The sequence below is a fragment of the Pezoporus flaviventris genome, unplaced genomic scaffold (genome assembly GCF_033815535.1).
Source record: "Pezoporus flaviventris isolate CSIRO_AGI_PZ_B2104156 unplaced genomic scaffold, CSIRO_AGI_Pfla_v1 ptg000022l, whole genome shotgun sequence".
NCBI classification, from domain to species: Eukaryota; Metazoa; Chordata; class Aves; order Psittaciformes; family Psittacidae; genus Pezoporus; species Pezoporus flaviventris.
This window is the reverse complement of record NW_026892570.1, coordinates 305,873-328,001: the sequence shown is the minus strand read 5'-3', so window position 1 is coordinate 328,001 and position 22,129 is coordinate 305,873. Positions and strand designations below refer to the sequence as shown.

Sequence of the window (22,129 nt, the reverse complement as noted above, 5' to 3'; positions counted from 1 at the left end):
TGTTGTTACAAGTCATTCATGAAATTGTATTTTGGTTTCTTTCATATAATATTAATAGTCATCTGAACTAAATGTTTATAAGTTACTAAAATGGTACACAGCAGATAATTTGGTGAATGGCAAAATGATTATACACTCCTTTTTTGAAAGCAAGTGGAATATGCAGATGTGGATTGTGAACAAAATAATTAAGATTATTATGTAGAGATTTTTAATTAGATTCTGTCAATGGAGCAAACACTTGGCAACAGACCAGCATGTACACTTGTCCCAGGTTTTTATTAATGGCTCTTAAAATTTAAACCTGTGCTTTGTTAAATCTCAAAGGCCATCACTTGTCTAACTAACATCTTGGCTTTTTGGAGTTACTCCATTCAATTTTTAACATAAATACAAGGCAGTGTAGTATTGGTGTAGGAAGAGACGTCAAGAGACCTCAGCTCTCTTTCTGGCTGTTTTGTTGCCTTGCTTGAAACTTCAGATGCTTTCCTATTCCATAGTCTTTTCCATTAGTTTAACTGAACCACCATCAAAAATCTTTGCTAACATTAAGTGACTTTTGTGAGGTGTAATCTCTTTAATATTAATTAAGGAGTTTGATAATCACAGAAAGAAGATACTGTGGTAGTACTGTTAATTTAATGGAAAATACAAATATGCCTACTGTATTCATTATCAGGGCTCATAATATTTCCACATAGAACTTCTACTTATTCAACTCCAGATGAGTTGTCATTTAAATTCTTTGGTGTTATATCCCAGTTTTTATGACCAAGATGAAAATGTTCAATTCTAAAAATTGCTAATTATGTAAAAGGGTTGAAGGTATAGGTTGGTACTTAAGTAACTTTCAGGAGGTAGGAGACAGAGATACAGTATCATAGAATCATAGAATAGTTAGAGTTGGAAGTGACCTTACCTAGTTCCACCCCCTGTGCCATGGGGAGGGATACCTTATATTAGACAAGGTTGCTCAAAGCCCCTTCCAGCCTGTCCTTGAACACTGGCAGGGATGGGGCAGCCACACTTTCACTGGGCAACCTGTGCCAATTAAAAAATTTCTTCCTACTGTCCACTCTAAATCTACCTTCTTTCATTTTAAAGCCGTTCCTCCTTGTTCTATCACTACATGCCCTTGTAAAAAGTCCCTCTCCAGCTTTCTTGTAGGCACCCTTTAGGTATTGGATGACTTGTTATAAGGTCTTCCCTTCTCCAAGTTCATGTGTCATGGCGATAATATTTTTTTAAGCAATGGAGAAAAAGTTGCATACAGTACTATGAGTTCTCAGTTAGAAAGGAGTGCTAGGCAATAGATGTACCGGGTTGAAGCCAATGGACTGCTCTCTAGTTGTGGCTGCTGCTGCCAGAGGTGATGGGCAAGGCTGCAGAGGTAAGGATCCATTTGTAAAGTGTCTAGATGAGAAACCTGTCTGCCTGGGTGCTTGACCACATCAAATGGATAGGAGCCTGCTTGTTTCACTAGCTTTGCCACTGCCTTTTAATGGAGAAGAGATACTCTAATTCTGCTCCAGGGAGTTGTTATAGGGTGAGCGGGGGAGCTTTGCCTCCGCCTCAAGGAGTTTACTGCAGCCTGTACCATCTTAATGTCCCTCCCAGCAGTGACCTTCAGTGGCAGGGCTGAAAGCTGCTGTTCCAAGGGGTAGGACAGACTGACTGCTTTGCTTCAGCTCCTGGGATGATCACATGCATTCTGTAATACCTGTTTTGGATATTTTGGCATCTAGAAAGCCAGGCCAGTCAAAGGCCTGGATTCTGCTCATCTTTTTTTTTTTTGCTTTTATATAGGGCCATACATAATTACAGCAGAAATGTGATCCTGCTGCATTCCACCACTGGACCAGCAACAGAAGAAATCATAATTTTGCTTTCTCTGTAGCTGAATTAGTAGTAGCAGAGAGGACATAGAACTCTCTTCCAAGTGAAATATAAATTTATAGTTAAGTATTTCTTTTTCTCATGTGTTGCCTATTACCTTTTAGCTCTAACTCTTCATAGGGGTTACTCTGCTAGGTAATACCCGATGAGGTTGGTTTCTGCACTTTTTTTTAAATTTGTGAGGCAGTGCTCAGCAAGCTGCCTTTTCTGGGTAAATGCTTCATGAAATTGTGTAGGTATAGTAATATTGCTAGAAGAATGTTCAGCATATAACGTGTCAGGCTGTATGCAGTCTGCACAGTATGTGGAGTCCACTCTGACCCATTAGTCTTGACTTTTCAGGTACCTCTAGTCTTCTTCCTGCCACCAAGTCCCAAGCTAAAAGCCAGTCTTCTGCAAATGCATATATACACTGTTGATTTAATGGTTCTTAGTAAATATATGTAGATAGTAACTGACAGGGTAGTTGGTTTCCATAGCTTTTGTGGGCTGGGTTTTTTTTCCTTACATATTAAGAATGTCCTTTTTCTATCTAATTTCAGTAGGACATTTCAAACACTACAATACAACCTTTTTTTTCCCTTGCCTTTTCATAGGTCAAACATGGGAATAAGCATGAGAGTCAGTCATAGTTTAGCAGCATTTATTTTCTAAACAGATGCCAGTGTACATTTTAGTTATAAAAGGGCATCTTTGTTGTTTTAGTTTAAAAACAGCCTTGTATTTGATCACTGAAGACACTATACTTCATTTTATCTAAGTTACAATGCAGAGAATTGTGAAAACAAGTATGCATTGCACACCCATGTGAAAGAAGTTTGTTAGCATAGGCTTCTAGTCTTGTAATATTTTTAAATTAGTCTCTTATGTCTTCCTTGTTAGCTACTATATAAGTTCTGAAGCCACACACTGTGTTTCAACATTTTTGCAGAACATGCACCAGGAGTAATAATACAATAAACTGTGCATGATATGTACGTATGTGTGTGGTAGCACACCTGTAAAGGATTACTGCTGCATATAAGCAATTGACTTCCTTCCTGGTTCTCATTTTGGAGGCAGTACTGCTTGGGGGACTTTCAGATCTGTGGTTGTAAAATTACTGATGATGCAGTAACAGTTCTTGCTATCACCATTTGAAGATAAAACTCTTGGGGAGGTCTTCAGAGATTTGACAGCTTGTAAGATGCAAAGCTCTTACATACAAGTGTTGATAATCCTCTGTGCCATGCTTGAATGGAAATTCACCACTGAGCAATTGTTATTTTTAGAAGGCAGTTAATTCTTTTCATTCATCAGTTGGGTTGGGTTTTTTTAATCTGGAAAGGAAAAAAAGAGTAAGCCATACTGTCTCCTTGAATCAGGAAGTTCTTTGGTTTTGTTTGTTTCATTTTGTTTGTTGGCTGGTTGTTTTTTTTTTTTAGGGGGGAGGCAGGGGGATTAGGTTGTGTTGGTTTATTCCCCCCCGGCCACAGCATTGACTCCAAAGTACCACCCAAGGGCTTTATTAGGATCATGGTGGGTTTGTTGGTTTGGTTTGGTTTGTACGTCACCGTTTTTAAAAGATGAGGAAGGAGTGGGTGGTATTATTGTTATTATTAAAGATTAAGGTATGTTGTGTGGCCTTCAACTGTCCTCTGACAGACAGGAAGCAATTACTCATCAGGCTTCAGAGAACTGATCTAAGTCTCAACTAATTTAAGTGTGCAATGCCAGCTAGCAGAAGATTGATCTCATTATAGTTTTCTCCCGCCGTGGTCTGTTCTGCTGATTCCCTCTGTTGCCATTTCATGTTTCCTTTCTCCTTATATCAGCTGGAGGTACTGCTGGGGTGATGGTCATAGAAGCAGCAAAGCCATAGTAGAAGGCATAGGACGTTCACATCTTCTCAGGACAGATAGATCTATATTTTTTTAATCCAATTTCAAAGGTGAAGAAGCCCACTCAAGAGTCCTGTTACCCAGTATTCGTTTTGTTTCGTATGTGACAAATAAGATTTTAGTCACATATTTCCAAGTTGTATTTCTTAACCTGCTCTGTAATAGATGAGGCTATAGAACGCACAGTTGGTATTGTATCAGATAATGTCTTGGTCTTCTTATAATGCCAGTCATGAGATTTTAAAAGGCAAAAAATATATAAAAATAACCAAATCTAGGTTTGACTTAGTACTGTAACACTGAGTTAAAATCCCAGTCTCCACCAGGAGTGCTGTAATGATTGCAGCTTTGCTTAACTAACCTTGGCAATTAGTTACACATCCCCCCCCCCCCCCCCCATTTCTCTGATACTAAATAGCACTGCTTTGTTTCTTTGGTCTGGGGAGGAGTGTGCGAGCAGGTCTCCACTACCATGCTTTCAAATGGCTATCACTATTAAAGCTTTCACGTGAACAGGATGTTTTTAAAGATTTGATGCACTGTTTTTGTTGTTTTGTTTCTTTTTGTTGTTTCTTTTTTATTAAAGCCATACTTGAAATTTCTTTGTCTGCTTTTATGTCAGCAGCAGTATAAAAATACTTCCTACCCTTGATCGTTACAATCTTAAGAGGAGCTATCAGTGTGAAGGTTCTCTGAGTTGTATATTGTGCTGAAAATGAAACATCTTCATTTCTTGGTAATGTCTAGGCACTCCTGTAAATATTGTTATTCTGTCATTCATGTTATTTTATCCTCTTTTTGTACATTGTGTGCTGGAAGTTCTCCATTATTTCCTTCTTTTAAAGGATGCTTTCAGACTGCTGCACATGTGTTGCTCCATGCAGTGAAGGAGGACTAGAATTGTTCTCATCGTTGCTCCTGGCTGAAACAAAATTTGTCTGCCAGTGGGCACAAAGTACTTTTAAGCACTGAACTGGGAGGGACAGACTTGAGGAAACTGAGATGGCCCTCTAAAAGAAAGATACCATTGTTGTATATGTATGGATAGTTATATGTATATACAATGTATTTTTCATATATGTATGTATTTGAAAAAAATCAGAAATACTAGAGTATGTATGCATCTGTGTCTTTAGATCCCCAACTACAATTTGTTACTGGTCTTTGGCTGACAAAATCTTAGCACAGTGACAGCCAGTTACAGAACCACGAAGCTGAATAAGACACAGACTTAAGTCTTAGATTCTTCTTTTGGATTTAAGTTCCTTTTCCTGTATACTGTAGTTTTGTAAACATCACTTTCAAGGTGCAGTCTGAAATACAGTCTTTAATGTAACACAGATTGCTTTACCACCGTGTTTTCTTCTGTGTGATTATCATGTGGGTACCTAAACTCCCAATAAAGAATTGAAAGAATGAGAAGCTTCAGGTTTTAGAACAGAGTAGATAATACAAGTGTGTTCTTCCTATCTTTATGCTAAATTTGCATTTGGAGATTTTGAGGAAATCTGGATTTCCTGTCGGGAGAAGTGTTAGGACCAAAACTGGAAGTCGGTTTGTATTCTAATGATTCAGAGGTGTCTGGAAATTATTTTCTTAGGATTAGTTAAAGCAGAATCTTCAGTAAAAGCGTAATCATGTCTAAAAGGCACCTCATAGATCTTTCTGGCTTTAAAGATTCATGTTGAACAGATCTTTGTGCTAAATGTGTGACTTTTCCTTAGAAAAGCTGGACCAGCATTACGGAATTACTGAAAAATATGTGGTAGGTCACTTCATATGTAAGTACATACATGTTTGTGTCGTAGGTTTCAGAAGAAAGAGAAACTATGGTGGTCTTAAGGGTAGCCTTAGTTTAATAGTTCTGTATTGTATAGGTTTGTAATTTGTACAGTGTTAAGTAGTGATTTTTCCAGGCTGGGAGATTGCAGAATTGTAAATATCTCCTCTCTGATTCCGATGAGCTGGAATTCAGGCAGATATCATTGACCCAGCATGTCTCAGAGCACGTCTTTCTTCAGAGACCTGTGCCTGGTTAGTGTGAATTTGTCAGGTTGTGTAGGGCATATTCTTCCTGGTGGGTAAGCCAACCCGTGCAGAGGTGGCCTGTGTGCTCCTAACTGTAGTACAGGCTGAGGAAGAGCTGTGAAGGCTGAGGGTGGAGCCAGGCTTGGTCTCTGATTTCAGCTTCAGAGCAAGTTCTTATTCATCACAGTAATAACCACTTCCTCCCCGCCCCCCCCCCCCCCGGAGAAAAATTGGTCAGTATGTAACAGAGTGCTTGATTGCGTGTGTAAGTAATACTTGTGTTAGAAGTTTGTTTTGCGCATGTGGGAACTGGAACTGAAGGCTTCAAAATGATGGTCTTGGTAAAGGAAAAAGCTTTTAGAGGCTTCCAGCTTAGATTTCTGCAGTGTGTGCTATTTCAGAAATGCTTCAGGGTTGCTCCTTTAACCATGCACTGCACTGCTGTGAAACAGACTTCTCTGACAAGATGCCTGAACCAAGGGGCATAAGGCTGCCTTTGTCCTGGGACAAGAGTATCATGGTGTGAGGCATTAAAGCTTAACAGAAATTATTTGAATAAAACGCAGGCTGAAAGGCTGAAAAGCATAGTGTTGAGCAGTGCACCCTGGTACATGCATTTAGTTTCATGCAGGGCTGAGTAGCTGGGTGAATACAGGATTTATGTGGCTGTGCAGCTGCTCATTCTGAATTTCAGCTCCTCCTCTTAAGCAAATACAGGAATTTTATAGATAAGCTCTTCTGGTCAAGGAGGATGAGATCACTGAATTGGAGCAAAGAAAAACTGTTTGATGTATCTTGCATTAAGTTTCCAACAGGCAGATCTTAATTTTAAATTGACAAATAGTCAGAAATGTTCAGTAACTAACTACTTTTAGTACAAAGCACAAAGATGCAAAGACATTTAAAGGAAGGAAGGAGTGACTTCCCATTAATGAATATGAGCCAAATTTTAATTAGCACTGATATTGCATGTTTCTGAGGTTAAATTTTGCAGGACTGTAATTGTTACAATATTTGCTTTAAAAACAAAACAAAAACCTGTAAAAAACAAAGCACACCAAAACCCACAGCACCAAAACGCAAGTGTATGTATTGGTTGTACGCTCCCTACCGTAATGTCCTGAAAGGTTTTTTTTTCTTAATTCTTCCTGAATTTTTAGAAGAAAATGTTCCATAATAACCACCTGAAGTTAGATGTTTTGGACATTTGTCTCCAAGAATTAAAGATCTTTAAAATACACAGTCGTGTGTATTTTGGAGTGGTGTGGGGTTTTTTTTGTTGTTTTTTCTCATTCATTTAGTTGTTAAATAAATGCACAAGTTTTAATTCAGTGGTAGTTCAGTTGATACTGATGCTAGTATTTGATTCTGAACCGGTCCTAGTAGTTACTTTTAAGCACCACTTGGCACTGCTCAGCCCTGCGCTAAACCAGCTGTCAGCATTGTACAGGAAAAGTCATGTTTGTGTCCAGTGGCTAAAGCGTATCCTACTTATTTGTCTTGCAGGGACAGGAGAGAGTGGCAAAAGCACATTTATCAAGCAGATGAGAATCATTCATGGATCAGGTTACTCTGATGAAGACAAAAGAGGCTTTACAAAACTGGTGTACCAGAACATATTTACAGCAATGCAGGCCATGATCAGAGCCATGGATACCCTCAAAATCCCCTACAAGCATGAACATAACAAGGTGAGATGTATATTTATTTCTGTAGCTGAAGCTTTTTGTATTTTTATTTTAGGAAATACATGGAAGGTCTCAAAAAAATTATGTATCTCCCAATTAGTCTCAAAGCTCCTAAGAAAAGGTCATTTCCCAGTCCTGCCTTTAGTTCTCTGCCCTTCTGGCTACTTTAACAACACATATCTGCTGCTTTTATCAAAAGAGCTGCTCTTAAGATGCCTTGGGGGGGAGGGGGTGGTGGTGTCACAGGGCAGAGGTTTAATGGCAAGCTGCTATTTTGACTTGTGACTTTAGGTACCCGTTGTCTTTTTTTCCCAGGTCATGCTCTGGCCAGAGCACAGTTAAGCCATTCTTCTGATCTGTAGCAGATCATTATGGCTTAAGGTTTGCCATTAACATTACATGTGGACAAAACTCAAATTATTAGCAAAGTTGGTGGGGATACCTGTTTTTGTCTGAACATCTGTGAAAACTGTGAAATAAAATTTTCAACACAAGACAAGGGAACAGTCAGATCATTTTGAGGTTGATGGTGTTGAAGTTTAAAAGGACAAAATACCTTTGAAATGTTTGAAAGGTTCATCTCTGACTAGCCTTATTCCCAATTTTTGTTTCTGCTTACATTTTGAAGGAAAGATAAATAAAAATAATTGAAGCATTCCATGAAAGAGTGAAATGCTTAACATTTACTTGAGTACGTAGTAAGGCACAGAATTACATGACTGTATGTCCCACTTCTTGTCACAGGGGTGGTATCACAGGTGGTGACACAAGAGTGGCTCAGACTGATAACAGTTCCTCAGAGCTTGTTCTAATTTTTACTTTTGAGCCATTATCAGCAGTGTTCTCAGGTGGAGAGTTAAGATCCCTCAAAAGTGGAGGGCTCAACCTTCTTCAATCTTGTGAAAGAGTATTTAATGGTAGTTTAGTAATCCTGGATGAAAATAATAATTTAGTAGTCCTGAATGAAAATAATACTTCATCAGAGAGATTACTTAAAAGTGCTTTTATTCTTAAACATCAGAAACTGTCAAAGAGCAGGAGCATTCATGATAAAGAAATAAGCTTTTGTTAAGTGGGGAAGACAGGATGAAATGAACTTGTGTTAAGATGAAAATCCTTTGTGTTTACATATATGAAGTTTTTTTATTAGAATTCAACTGCTGTACGTATTTTAGGTATCTAATTTAGAAGAAGGAAAGAAAAAGTTTATTACTGGGTTAAAGAAGCATTCACCATTTCCATCTGCCAGAGTCACTGCAGATGGTCATCACTTTGTTCCTGATGGAATGTTGCAATAAGCAGAGTTTTGCAGGGGCTTGGATTTATGCAGTGGGAAGTCAGAATGATCTTGCCTGTCAAAATCTGGATTGTTAATGTTCTTTAATGGTAGGTGGGGTTTTTTATGCACTCAAAAAAGATTGAAAAGCTTGTCCCAGTGTGTAGGAGACTGTAGAACTTCCTGGTCTGACTGTGTGCTAGTTGTCTAGTTTCCTCTCATCCCTCATGAAGCAAAATCAAGTGTGTAATTAGTATGAAAAAAAAACCACCTGCATTTCTGTGTCTGTTTCAGCCTTTTGTCTCTGTGTTTTTGCGTTGTGCAAAAGTACACAGCATAGTGACCACAATTTTTTCTTTATCACTTTGCCTTAGTCTCTGGAAGTCCTAATCATAAATGAGGAAATTTTTTTTTCCTTGGGTTATACTATGGAATATACGTTCTGTGGATGCCATTCAAGCTAAAGAGTACTGAATTTGTAAGGTGTGTTTATATAGTTGAAGTGAGCCAGTTAGGTTTGGCATAGTTGTATGTGCATGGCCAGAGCTGTTCACTTTCATTATATGAAAATAACTTGCTTAAAAGTGGGATTCCATTTCTATGATCAGTTCCTTCTTAAACATTCCCATCAATTTCTAACAGGGTGACATGCAGAGTAAAATAGAAGTCACCAACTGACAGGGTCTCAAGACAATTCCTGTACTAATTCCTTCAGAAATCCAGGGGAAATCAAACTTGCTACAGTATCATGCCAGAATAGATAAGATAGTGGCCTGCTACACTTTATATAGAAGGTTGCTTCACTTTAAAGCAGTGAACACCAATCAGTCTGTTCCTTTTTTTTTCTCCAAGGCAGTTCAAAACAAACTCATTAGCTTAGCAGTCTAGAAAACACAGGAAGGGCACTTCCTATGAATTTGAATCTCCTATCAGGAAGTCCTATCTCTGGAGAGAGTATCTCAGAGTTAGAGTAACAACATATTTTTAGCACTGTAGCTGTTTTGCACGATTATTTAGAAAATGGCAGCTCAGGCTGGTGTAGATGTTGGTTTGGCCTAAAGAAAGGTGATCTTTTTTTTTGTCAAATTCTTTATGTTCTGTGATAGACTTTGAGGCTACAGTAGAAATGTCTTTCTCTTACTGTACCAAGTTTCTTACCTTTAATTGTTAAAGGTAATTATTAAAATTAAGAGCATTTCAACTCTCAGAATGCTGCCAGAATTTGAAGTACTGTCATATAAAAAAATTAGTTGCGATCTTTGTGTGGTATACAATGTCTCAATATTTAGGTTGGATTTTTTTTAGTATGATCAATGTATCAAGAGGCAAGTCTATGTTCTTTCAGAGCTGTTTTGGCTTCATAGTTACCAATATAATTAGAGATGGAGAGTGAAATGTATTGTGCTATATTGTAATAATCCAGGCTGTTTTGAAAGATTTATTACCAGAGTGACTATTAGTGTTCAGAATGAGTATCTCAGAAGTGATGGTAGAGCATTAAAATGTGAAAGACATTTATTTTCCTTGTTAAGCTTTAAAATATAAGCTCTACTGAGTTTAACATAATGGATGAGGGTGATCTTTCCTCTTAGGAATTTGTCTGTCGTAGGAAATGGTGGCTTATGGAAAGTTTTTGAGTTTCCTTTTGGGTAAATGTTATTGTGAAGTTGTGAAGTTTTCAGATGGCTCTGTGTTTCAGAGTAAGAAGTATTATGTGAAATATGGGAAAGCCTTAGTTTTCTCATAGAAATGTTCACAAGCAATTGTCAAAATTGTCTTTCAGCAGTTTTGGGAGTGTACAGTACTAACTCTTGTGCAACCCACATGCACATGTTATAAAAATTAGAATACAGGTTTGTTTTTTACTGTTTATATTTTTAGAAAGTTAACTGTGTATCCATGCTTGTCATTCCTTTCAAATACTTAAATAAGAAGACCATGCATTATAATCTTTTTAAATTCTCACATTCCTAGTGTGGAATGTGGTATAATTCTCATAATGCCTTTAGAAGCCTTTCCTTCAGATAATATAATATGATATAATATGATATGATATGATATAATATGATATGATATGATATAATATGATATGATATGATATGATATGATATAATATGATATAATATGATATAATATGATATAATATGATATAATATGATATAATATGATATAATATGATATAATATGATATAATATGATATAATATGATATAATATGATATAATATGATATAATATGATATAATATGATATAATATGATATAATATGATATAATATAATATATAATGTGGGTTCTGTGTTTTTTGTGGGGTTTTTTTGTTTGTTTTTGTTTTGGGTTTTGTTTTTGTTGTTCTGGAGGGTTTTTTTTTTATTGTGGTGATTTTTTTTTTGTTTGGGTTATTTTTCTATTTGGTTTTGTTTTAGTTGTTTTGGATTTTTTTTGTTTTTATTGTGTTTTTTTTTGGGGGGGGTGTTTTTCTGGTTGGTTTGTTTGTTTGTTTTGTTTTTTTTTGTTTGTTTGTTTTGTGGTTGGTTTGTTTGGTTTTTTTTACCATGTCTGGTATTACTGGAGATGGGGAGTATACCTGGGTGGCTTCCCCCCCCCAATTCTCTCTTGTCTCTACCAAATCTATTACTAGACTAAACAAATAAATCTATTACTGTGATAAACACTGACTACCACTCTTACCCTGTACAATTTCTTTTCAGACAAGTAGGTTCTCTCTAGCAGACAACATCAGGAAGGTGTCACTCCCCAAGGGATTAACAGGCAGGAAATCTTACTTGAATCCCATGCCCATAATTTCCTGTGGGACTTACTTAATATTCATTACAGGGTAACTAATGTGAGTAACAGTAACAAATAGGCTACAAGAAAGTTTTTTAAAGAGGCTGAATATGTAAAAGCAAATTTTATTTTAGACCTAGACATTTGCTGTTAAATTTCGAAGAGTGTTTTAAGATGAAGTAGTTTCTGTATTTATGCCTGTTCCTTTGGGGAATGTTTCACAGTGAAAGATAAGCAGATATGGGAAATGCTTTCAAAGTCCAAACCTTACTGGCATAATCTTCAAGTCCATGTTTACCTTGTTAGCTCATTTCTTCTAAGTCAGACAAATCCACTGGAGCAAGCAAATAAAAATACAGACAGAAAGAAGTAGGATATGGAGTCAGGTTACATAAATTTTTATGTTGGGTAAACAGTTGGGGGTGTTAAGTGTTCTATACCTCTTCAGTGTAATTTGATGTATTTGATGTTGAACAAACCTGGTTTGAAGGAGAGGGCCTTCTGCAGACACCTCACCTGAAATGGAAAGAGCGTGAAAGACTCAATGCAGAGCAGGAGTCTGCAAACACTGGGAGGGTTATTTACTGTCAGATGATGCAGAATGTGTGGGATTTCTGGCATTTTGTGAGGAATACATTTTGGGTGGATTTTTTTTTGTTATTTTTCAGAGCAAGACTAATGTTCTCGGTATGACGAAATGAAATGCTTACTGGTTTGGAGGAGGGGATAATGGAGAACTCCAAATGGTGCCATTAGCGTTAACAGTATTACACAGTCTCAACCCTGGAACGAGGGCTACAAGAAAAATAGATTTATATTAATACTGTTAGTATTTCATGTATCACAGTGCTCAGTTACAAGAACATCTGAGAGTACTCAAAACCAAAAGTTACCCAATAAATAGGAGCCTTGCAGAAGAGTTAAATGCTTCTAATACCAGGAAGTGCTAGATGCATTACTCTGGCAAGAAACAGATTGCTGCAGAGCCAGCCAGTGTGGGACAGTATAGTTCAATTTAAAGTATCGTAGTCCTTCAACGAAATGTATTCAGGTAGAGGAACTGAAGACAGCTTTTTCAGGAGCTGTAATGTGAGGTAATACCTGTTCCCCTGATAGCTGTGTTTCCCCTGGTGAGGACAGTGATCAGTAAAGCCATGAACAGTTTCCTTCTGAGAGCTTCATAACAAGTCTTTTCTGAGGACTTTGACAGTCCCAGCTAGATCCCAGCCTCTGCCCAACTGTCTTTATCAGTCTCCTGCAAGTCATTTACTCTTCTCATGCTCTGCCTTTCTCTTTGGCACCTCTCCAGTCTTACCTACATTTGACCTCAGCAGGTCTTTTATTTGCTTACCTGTGGCCTTACCATTTTGTCCTACTCTATGCTGTTTTCTTTGTCTTTGTTTACGTTTGAATAAAATAATAATAATTTTAAAAAACCCAACAACATATAGTAATTTATGTGCTGTCCTTTTTCAACCAGGGTTGGTTTGGTTTTTTTTCCCCTGTTTAAAACAGAGGTCTCTTGCATTTGTGTGTATTGCTCCAATGGATTTGTAAATTACTTGTTTTCTCCATTAGATTCTGCTTAAGTGTTTCATACTTCACTGTGACAGAAGTGCAGGTTTTAGATAAATTTTCTTCAGTGTGGGGGAAAAGATCGAAAAAGAAGTAAGCTAGACAAGCAGGCGTAAATCTTCCCATGAAGAGCTGAGAATACCTTTATTTGAAATAAACATAAATAAATGAACACTTCCTTTCCCCAGTAAAATAATAGGTAATTTCACTGGTATGAAATGAGGAAACTGTCTTAGCCTTCAGTTCAACATAAATTTGAAAACTAGATTTTAGCAACCTTTTTTTCCAGAGCAAGAGGATTTCTTCCTTCCTCCTTTTATATTTTGCTTTAAGTGAAGCTCTTTATTTTTCCAAATAGGACATCTGAAGTGATTAACTACCCTTTGCTAACGGGAAGTGATAAGTCATACAAAAAACACTTGTGTGGGGCATGATGGTTGTGTTTTATCTTTCTAGTTCCACTATTTTACTGTTTCAGTTACTGTGGAGAACAAATGTGTGGTAATAATGCTGGCAGATTATCATCAAATTTGTGACCACTCATACACTGTATAAAGGACCACGAATACAGAAACAGGCTTCTAAGATTTTTTTGTTTCCTTTCTTCTTATTTTATTTCGGATATGTTTGTTGCTTAGTTATTTTTCTTGCAGAGCATATTGTGTGTCTGCTAGGAAATATTCGTGTGAGCATGTGCTCCGACAGTGAAAGTGTAACATATATTTAGAGCAACTTTTGAATGTGAAAGAAGTTTGGTGTTTATTTTAAGATAATGAGATGTCATACTCTTGGAATGGTTCTGACTTTCTCCATAATTAAGTTATGTAAATATAAGTATTTATACAATATAACTTTATACAGAAACTATATAAACATAACCATATCTCAGTATTTCCCAGAGGAAAATATTTAACAGTAATAGCTTCCTAATTATTTAATTCATTTCTACAGAAGACCTAGTAAGGTTATCCAGCATTTATTTCTGAAGCAATTTCAGATTGAATTTTTTTTGTCCTATTTTCCTCTGAAATTTTGTGAAAATATTTTTTTCCCTGCAGAAAACTTTTCTGGGGACCTCTGATTTGGTTGTGCTCTGGTTATATAACATAGAATGACAAAAAGTATTGTAATCTCATGGCTTTATTGTTCATTTCTAGTAACACACAAAAGTTGCTTGAAATAAGGTTTACTTCAATAGACTGAGAAATGTTCATCTGAAATGGACCATATTTTTCTGCAGGTTTTGTCAGTCTCTTGTTCAAATTGCATTTCCTATGCAGTAAAAGTTAAAATGCCTGAAATGCAGGAAGGCTTTGTTTTATAGTGAAATTCAGCTTTGGCTCAGAAAACAGGCTAGTTTTAAGCAAAATACCTATTAAAAAAACAAAACAAACAAAATACAAACCCCAAAACAAAAAAAAACAAACCGCACAATAAAACACAACTATCTTCCACACCTTTTTTTTTTTACTCATGTATAATTCACTTTAGATTTTGGAATGTATTGCCAGAGTGAGGTACTCGTGTAATTCCTTTGATTCTTTACTTTTCCTGAAAGATTATTTTGCTCTTCTTTTCTCCTGATCGACATAGGTATAAAGTTTGCACATGACGAGTTGATTACATATTCACGCTTCATTAGTCTAGTCACATGCCTACTTGTTTTCAGACTGTAGGCCCATGTAGCTCCACTTTTAGACTTTGTATTCACTTTGGGTGATTGCATAGAGGTGAGGCAGGAGGCAAGAGGCTAGCATTTTGCTCCTGGAAGAGGAGGTTGGCAAAGGGAAATCTAAGCATAACATTAGTCATGTTATGTTTTAATTTTTTTCTAATAGCTTTTATAAAAATCAAACAAGGCTATGGTTGCATGCTTCAGCTTTGGCAAAAATGTACAAATCTTGACTGTAGACTGGTTTATGTTATGGTGGACCTAAGATACTGGGTAGTTAGGAAAATAATTTATGAGCAAATCACTTTCTTGAACAGTTTCAAGCATGACAAAAGCTTAATTTTGTATTGGAGGGGTAGTAACTACCAAGAGTTTCTTTTAATCCTTCGTAACATTTCACAGAATCACAAAACTGTTAGGGTTGGAAGGGACCTCTGGAGGTCATGTAGTCCGGATCCCATTTCTCTAATTCTCATGTGTCTCTCCACTTCCTTAGTCCCTATTATATATGAGAGTTTCTGGGCACTTGGCTGGGGCAAGTAGTACTGTGGAAAAACTGTTACAATTAAGGCTTTTTCTCTTAATTAATTGTTTCATGATAATGACTTCCTGTTTTTCTTAATGTGACCTATTGTCAAGAGTTAAAAATTGACTTATTGTGTAGTTGTTAACCTTCTAAGCCAATTCGTATATACAGTGCAGTAATAGGTAGCATGTACATGTTTTGCTGGTTTGGAGTGTTACTTCTTGAAAATTCTCCAAAAGGCAAATTGTGTCCAGAATAATTTTTGTGTTTGGAGATACTCTCTATTTTTAAGTATTTTTTGTTTGATCAACTGTAACTGCTGGTTTGAGAACTTGAACTCTTGTTTGCGTATTGTTGGTTTTATAAGCAGGCAGATGAGTTCTTTTGGTGTGTGAAGATCTTCTTTGCATCTGGTCTTCAGTCTTTATCAAGCCGTTTGTTTGGGTTTTTTTTTTCAACCATAAACAAAATGCTGCCAGCTGTACAGGATGGATGAAAAGGCAGCTGCGTATCACTGGAGCATAAACCTTGGACACATCTGCCCCTCTCTGAACTCCACCACAGCCATATACTGAGTGGAGGAACAGTGGGGTTATGCCCCAGAGGGGGAGCTATTGACAAAGCCATTACACAACCCGTAGAAATCATACTGTGGTCTTCAGGGTTAATTACACCACTTTGTGGTGATTTGAATGTTTGTTTCTGTTTATCCAAAGAATAGAAAAACACAGGGGTGGAATATAATGTTGAGTCATTATCTAGTCTGTATCTATTAGTAATCCACAGAAAACTACACCTGAGAGAGGCTGAGGGTATCCAGTCCTGGGGGGACTTACTTTGTTCTATTTTGTGTAATCATGTGAAAAATGTGTGGGTTGGAACTATGTGATCTTTAAGGTCTCTTCCAACCCAAACCTTTCTATGATTTTGTGATTCTGTAGGTTTTGGAAGAAAAGCATCATCCTGACTTCAGAAGGTCTGACTGCAGATTTGTTTTTCTAACTGTATTATGTGTAAGGGCACTCTATGTCATATTTCTGAAGAGCTTTAGAACAAAGTGGAAATTAGTTTTTTATGTATGCCCTTGTATTAGTGCCTGTTTAGTCAATTATGATTGTTTTTTGAGGCAGCTCAGTAGTTTCTTCTTCAGTGCTGGTTCTGCTCAACTCAGTGCTTGGAATTGTAGCCTGGTAGCACCCATTACTCATGGCTCTTTCAAGGGTAAATTAAGGTAGAAATCTGTTGAATATAAAACATACAGTAGTTTTTACACACACAGGACTCACTAAGTATTCTCTTAGACCACACTGGCAACTTGTAGTTGTGCAGAAATGGGATTTGTTCCTCATGTAAGAATGTTAAGAGTTCCAGTACAGTTTTCTGTAGTTTACTAAAACATAGCTTCTGAGTTGAGTGTAGATGCAAAAGTTCACTTTTTCAGTAATAGAAAAGAATATATACTTCAGATTGAAGAGGGGTTTTATTGTTGTTGCTGCTTTTGGTTTGGACTGTCCATATATTTTTATTAAGGGTACTAATCAAGATGATAGTCCATCTTTGATAATGATGGAAGAGCCATTGGGTTTGGACTGAGGTATCATTTAATGACATGAATAATGTTTGACTAGTGCATTTATGTACTGTGGTGTATGCAGTATAAAATGGGATTTCATTAAAGAAAATTGGGGTTACTTCTCTGGCTCAGTTTTGCTCATAAGGGAAGGTGTTTCAGGAAATGAATGAGGAAACTGAGAAATCCGTGAATGGACAGATCTCGGAGTTTGCAAAGGAGCCTGCACACTGGTAAAGTGATACATTTCTGCAACACAGGCCATGCAGGTGGTTTCTAAATTATGTTCAGGAAGTTTTGAAGGACCATTTTCAGTTTAGAGGGGTGTATGTATTTGTGTAGGCTTGCTAGTTTTTGGTTAGTTAGAATTTGTGATAATGTGTTTTGTATAGTTCCTTTATTGCTTGAAGCCGAAGTCTTTCCCATTCCTTGAGGGGAATCTAAACACCTGTCAGAATTTTTCCAAGCTTAGTCTTGGAATTTTTCATAATTTCTGGGTAGTTCTCATGCCACTGACCAGGAAAACAAATTGTGCAACCTCATTATTAGACTCATTGTGAAAGGCTTCATTTCATATGAAGAGTTCTGCAGGGCAGTGTTTATAAATAAAACCATCCTAATCAGAGAGGGGCATGGCAGTACAGGCTTGCAGCTCATGTCATTTTTGTGTGATAAAAAATTACTTGCAGGGGCTGCCCTTGCCATAGCAGAGTTCTCATTCACTGCATTGCAAAATCTTTTAAAGAGCAACTCCTTTTTGTGAAAAAGTTACATATTTTCACTGTTCTCTGTCTCAGAAAAGAAATGTGAATTTAAAGAAGTAGTTTTTTGAGGATCTAATATTAATGATTGAGAGAAGCTGTAGCTCACTTGCTAGCTCTGTTTCCTGATTCCAGTGGCCTGTGTATGCTCTTACTGGTACGTTTCTGCCTATCTGCCCCTTTTTGGACACTTGTCATCTTTTGTGGTCTTCCTGTAGAGCTTCCTGCAGACTACTGTCTGATACCATATGAATCAGCAATGTGGGTGCTGTTTTGCCCCTCCAACAAATAAGAAAACGGCAGCACCAGTATATTTGATTCTTCTTCATTGAAGTTAGTAATATTCAGGGTTACTTTCTTAATTCACATTGAGATGCATTCCTGTGACCCAAGAGGCATTTTGTGGTTTACCGTATACTGACAAGGTTATGCAGTAGAAAACAGCCTTTTATGAATGTATCTCAGGCAGATGTTGTAACAGTCTGGGTGTAGTGAAACAGACATCATCTACAGAAACCTTGCCAACATAAAATGTAATCAAATTCTGGCTGTTCAACACTTTAATGCAGTTTTTCAGTGTGTCCTCCATTACTGGTCCAAACTATATGAGAATTAGACTTTAAGAATGCTTTCCTCTTGGGAAAGGAATGAAAATTAGATTTCTTATATGAGGCTACCACAATGAGAGAAAATTTAAATAAATATGGCTTGGAGAGGGTTTGTTAGAAACGTGAGTGGAGGGAGTGATATAGTTGATATGTAGGTCAGTGGTCAAGGACCTACTTTTAAAGTTAGTCCCTGAAGGGAGTTTTGTTTAGTAATGCTTCTCTGACGTTCACATGGTCTCATTGAGTCTTTATTCTTTGAACATGACATAGTTACTTCTCAGAGTATCAAATAAGCTTTTTCATTAAACAGGTTTTTTTGTTTTTTTGGGGGGGCTATTCTAGGTTTGGTGATTAGATCTCTTTATTTGTGTTAGTTTCTTTTTTTTTTCTTTCACGTTGGATGTTCTCCCTATCAGATCTTGTTTATTATCCTTCTCTCACACAATTGCACAAGACTGTTACACTGCTAGAAGTATGATCTTTGAATTAGTCAGATGTGATCATTATTAGACATAGCTTCATACAGCTGGACAAAATGTGGTTAGGTGGCTGTGGAGTATAGACTTTCTGATTTAGCTGCATTTTCCAGCACCTGCTTTGTGAAGAGTTCCAGGGAATTTTGCTACAGTGCTTCTTAAAGGTATTTCCAGGTGTCTGAGGAACCAAACAGAAAACAATGCCATAATTTTGGGTCTACAGTTGGCAGCATTGCACAAAATACAATGCATCCCTTGTATAAGCTACATGAAAAAAAGGACATTAACTTTATCTTCCTTACAGTGAGCAAAAATGTAACGCATGCTTTTACTATGAAGTAATTTTGTCTTAGAAACTGGAGTACCCAGGTACTTTGAAAGGCTGAATATAAATGTACTTAACTAGAACACTACTGCACCCAAAATTCAGACATCTGTATTCATCTCCATTTCCTAATTATGCCTCACTGCATCAGTAGATAAATGTAATGAAAGTAACAAGGATAAACCTTCATTGTTATGATGTTAGGTGCCAGCACTGTTACAGTTTATAAGTAAAGTCAGTAGCTGAACAAAGCAATTTCTCCTGAACTTCATAGGACTTATTTTCTTCAGTATGACCAGTTACAGGATAATCGAAAGTCTTGTGCCCTTTAAAATGTTTCATCTTTTTTGAGGAAATCTTGCAATTCTGAGTGTTAGTCTGTCGCGCCTTTCATCTTCGTACAGCATCTTGCTCTGCAGAAACCTGTGCTATTAAGAGACAGGTGGGTAGGTCTGAAATTTAGTAACTGGACATTTAAATGAAAAAAAGTTCTGGAAAAGTGCTCAAAGCTGCTGTTGGGAGACTGTTCAGAGGAGGAGCTTTTCTGTGCTCTAAGCTGCTGGACTGTGGCTCCATCCAGTGCCCTTGCTTCTGCCCCCCTTTTGCTAGACTTGCAGTAGCACTCTCATCACAAGCTGTCCCTGAATGACCCCTCATGCAGTTTTCATCACAGAGTCATGAATGGAGAGCAAGCATGAATGGTAGCAAGGCCAGCACCTGCTGCTGTGGATCACCATGAGCTACATAGTCTCTTTGAGCTAGGTTCTTTCATCCCTGTGAGCAAGCTGTGGTGGGCTGTCGGGACCCTGTCTTCTTAAATCCCTTGCACTTTCACTCTCATGTGGCCACAATAAAGTTTTACCAGAGCTGTTGAGTATGCTTGCTAAGTCTGGATAATTTGATCTAAATATCCTGTATAATGCCTTAATTTGTTTTACTTGCTTCATTTACTTAATTTTAATAGCTAGCATAACTGCCAGTAAATAAATTGGAGCAGCATATCGAAGAACCTAAATATGGATCTTGGATAGAATCCCACAACATTTAAATTAACATTAATTTTATTTACTTTAAAGATGGAAAACTTTAAGCAAATTGAATATGCCAGTTGTCTTACACACACACGCTTACACCCCTTTTTGACTTCTGTATGAAACATAGCTATTTCCTCCCTTGGAGCTGTCTTCCTTTTACCAAAATGTTAATCATACTAGTTCGGCATTGTTTAAAAACCTGTATGATTGCAGAAAGGGGATACTGGAATTGTGTTTGTGACTCAGTGCCTTATGCCAGTGTGCAGACATGCATACATGGGAACTGTGGAGTTTTTGGATATGTAATACCCGTGCCCCACCTTGGTATCTCCACATTAGCTCCCGTCCTGTGCAATCACTTTGTACAGAGATGTGATTAGACCACCATGATCTTTGATGAGGTAGGGAGAGCAGAACAGTATCTGCCAGATCCATTAGCAGCTGATGAAAGTTAGGTCAGCCTGGAGGATGTTCTAGCTTAATTTGGATTAGTGCCTGAAGCTCAAAGCTCCAACAGTCAGGAGGGTATAAAGGTGATATATCACTACCTAATGCTTAACTCTTTCTTTTCTCCCCATTCCCCCAGCTTTTAAGTGTGTTGAGCGTATATTGGTTTTCTAGCTTTCTGGGTTTGGCCTTCGGTCTCTGATGCAGCAATAACACATTACAGAAAATGTCAGTAAGTCAGTATCAGACCTTTTGGGGGGAGTGATTTTGAATGTATATTTATTCATTGGCCTCTCAGATATTGCAAGTAATTAAATATGCCTTCCACTGGTTAAAACAAGGAACTATTTCCCTAAGCTAAACAGGAAGTGGTCTACCTGAAGCTAAAGTAAGCAACTCAGTTTTGCTCCCAGGTCTCATTTCTTTCAGCCCTGATTTGTTTGTTGAAAACTTCTTTTCAATTTATAGATGTTTATATTACTCATTTATCTACATTTTTTACAAGGGGATGTAGTGACAGGACAAGGGGGAATGGCTTTTAACTGAAAGAGGGCAGATTTAGAATAGATATTGGGAAAAAATACTTCCCTGTGAGGGTGATGAGACACTGGCACAGGTTGTCCAGAGAAGCTGTGGCTGCCCCATCCCTGGCAGTGTTCAAGGCAAGGTCAAATGGGGCTTTGAATAACCTGGTGTAGTGGAAGGTGTCCCTGCCTGTGACAGGGGGGTTGGAACTAGAGCATCTGCAAGGACCCTTCCAACCCAAACAATTCTATGATCACCAAAATCAGGATAGAAAAATCTTTGTTTGTTTGTTGTTTTGTTCTGGTAAAAAACAATATACATCTTTATCTTTGTTTTGTGATTGAAGGATTAACTGTTGTCTGTCCAGAAATTTCCTCTGTTCACTAGTAGTTGCTGAACAGGAATTTCACATGTCAGGGTAATTTTTTTTTTTTTTAGGGGAGTTAATGGTGGCAAAGTGACTTTTAAGAAGTGAGATTCTTTAGTCTGGATATGAAACAGCAGTAACTTAACTACAATTCAACTTGTAAGACAATTCGTATAGAGCTTTGCTTCACAAATACTTTTAATATTGGCTATATAGAAAGCAGGAAGAGAGATGCTAGCTTCAGCAAATGCAGTTTTTTTCTCTGAAGAACCAAAAGACAAGCTGCAGTAAATTTCCTTTCTGGTGAAGTTAATGCTACCTTTTCTGGCATCAGTTCTTTTTAATATTTAAAAAGAAAATCTCCACTCTTTGCTGAAAACTAATGGGATTTTAAAGCTTTCTTTTAATAGAGTTACTAATTGAACTAGCAGTTTCTAGACACAGGGAAGGGCTTTTTGATGTCAATGTTTTCATTCCTAAATCTGAATTCAACAAGAGGACACATACCTGAGCTGCGAATTCCACTTCCAGTGACTCTTTCTTGTTGCCCTCCCCTGCTCTTTTTTTATTTTTTTTTTTTGGGGGGGGGGGGGTGTTAGCAAATCTGTCTTCTGTGAGAAGTTGTAACAAATGAGTCCTAATTTTGGAAATCACAGGATTGTGCATAGCCAGTTAGTAATAAATAAAT

The 22,129-nt window shown here is 37.3% G+C and overlaps 1 protein-coding gene across 1 annotated transcript in view; it reads left to right on the top strand.

Annotated features, from left to right (window-relative positions):
• The window catches only part of LOC133270765 (guanine nucleotide-binding protein G(q) subunit alpha), a 119,359-nt gene that overhangs the window by 36,674 nt on the left and 60,556 nt on the right, over positions 1–22,129 (top strand). Inside the window, exon 2 of the mRNA XM_061456248.1 lies at positions 7,311–7,495. Coding sequence (XP_061312232.1) covers positions 7,311–7,495 — 185 coding nt within the window. The remainder of the gene's footprint in view (positions 1–7,310; positions 7,496–22,129) is intronic.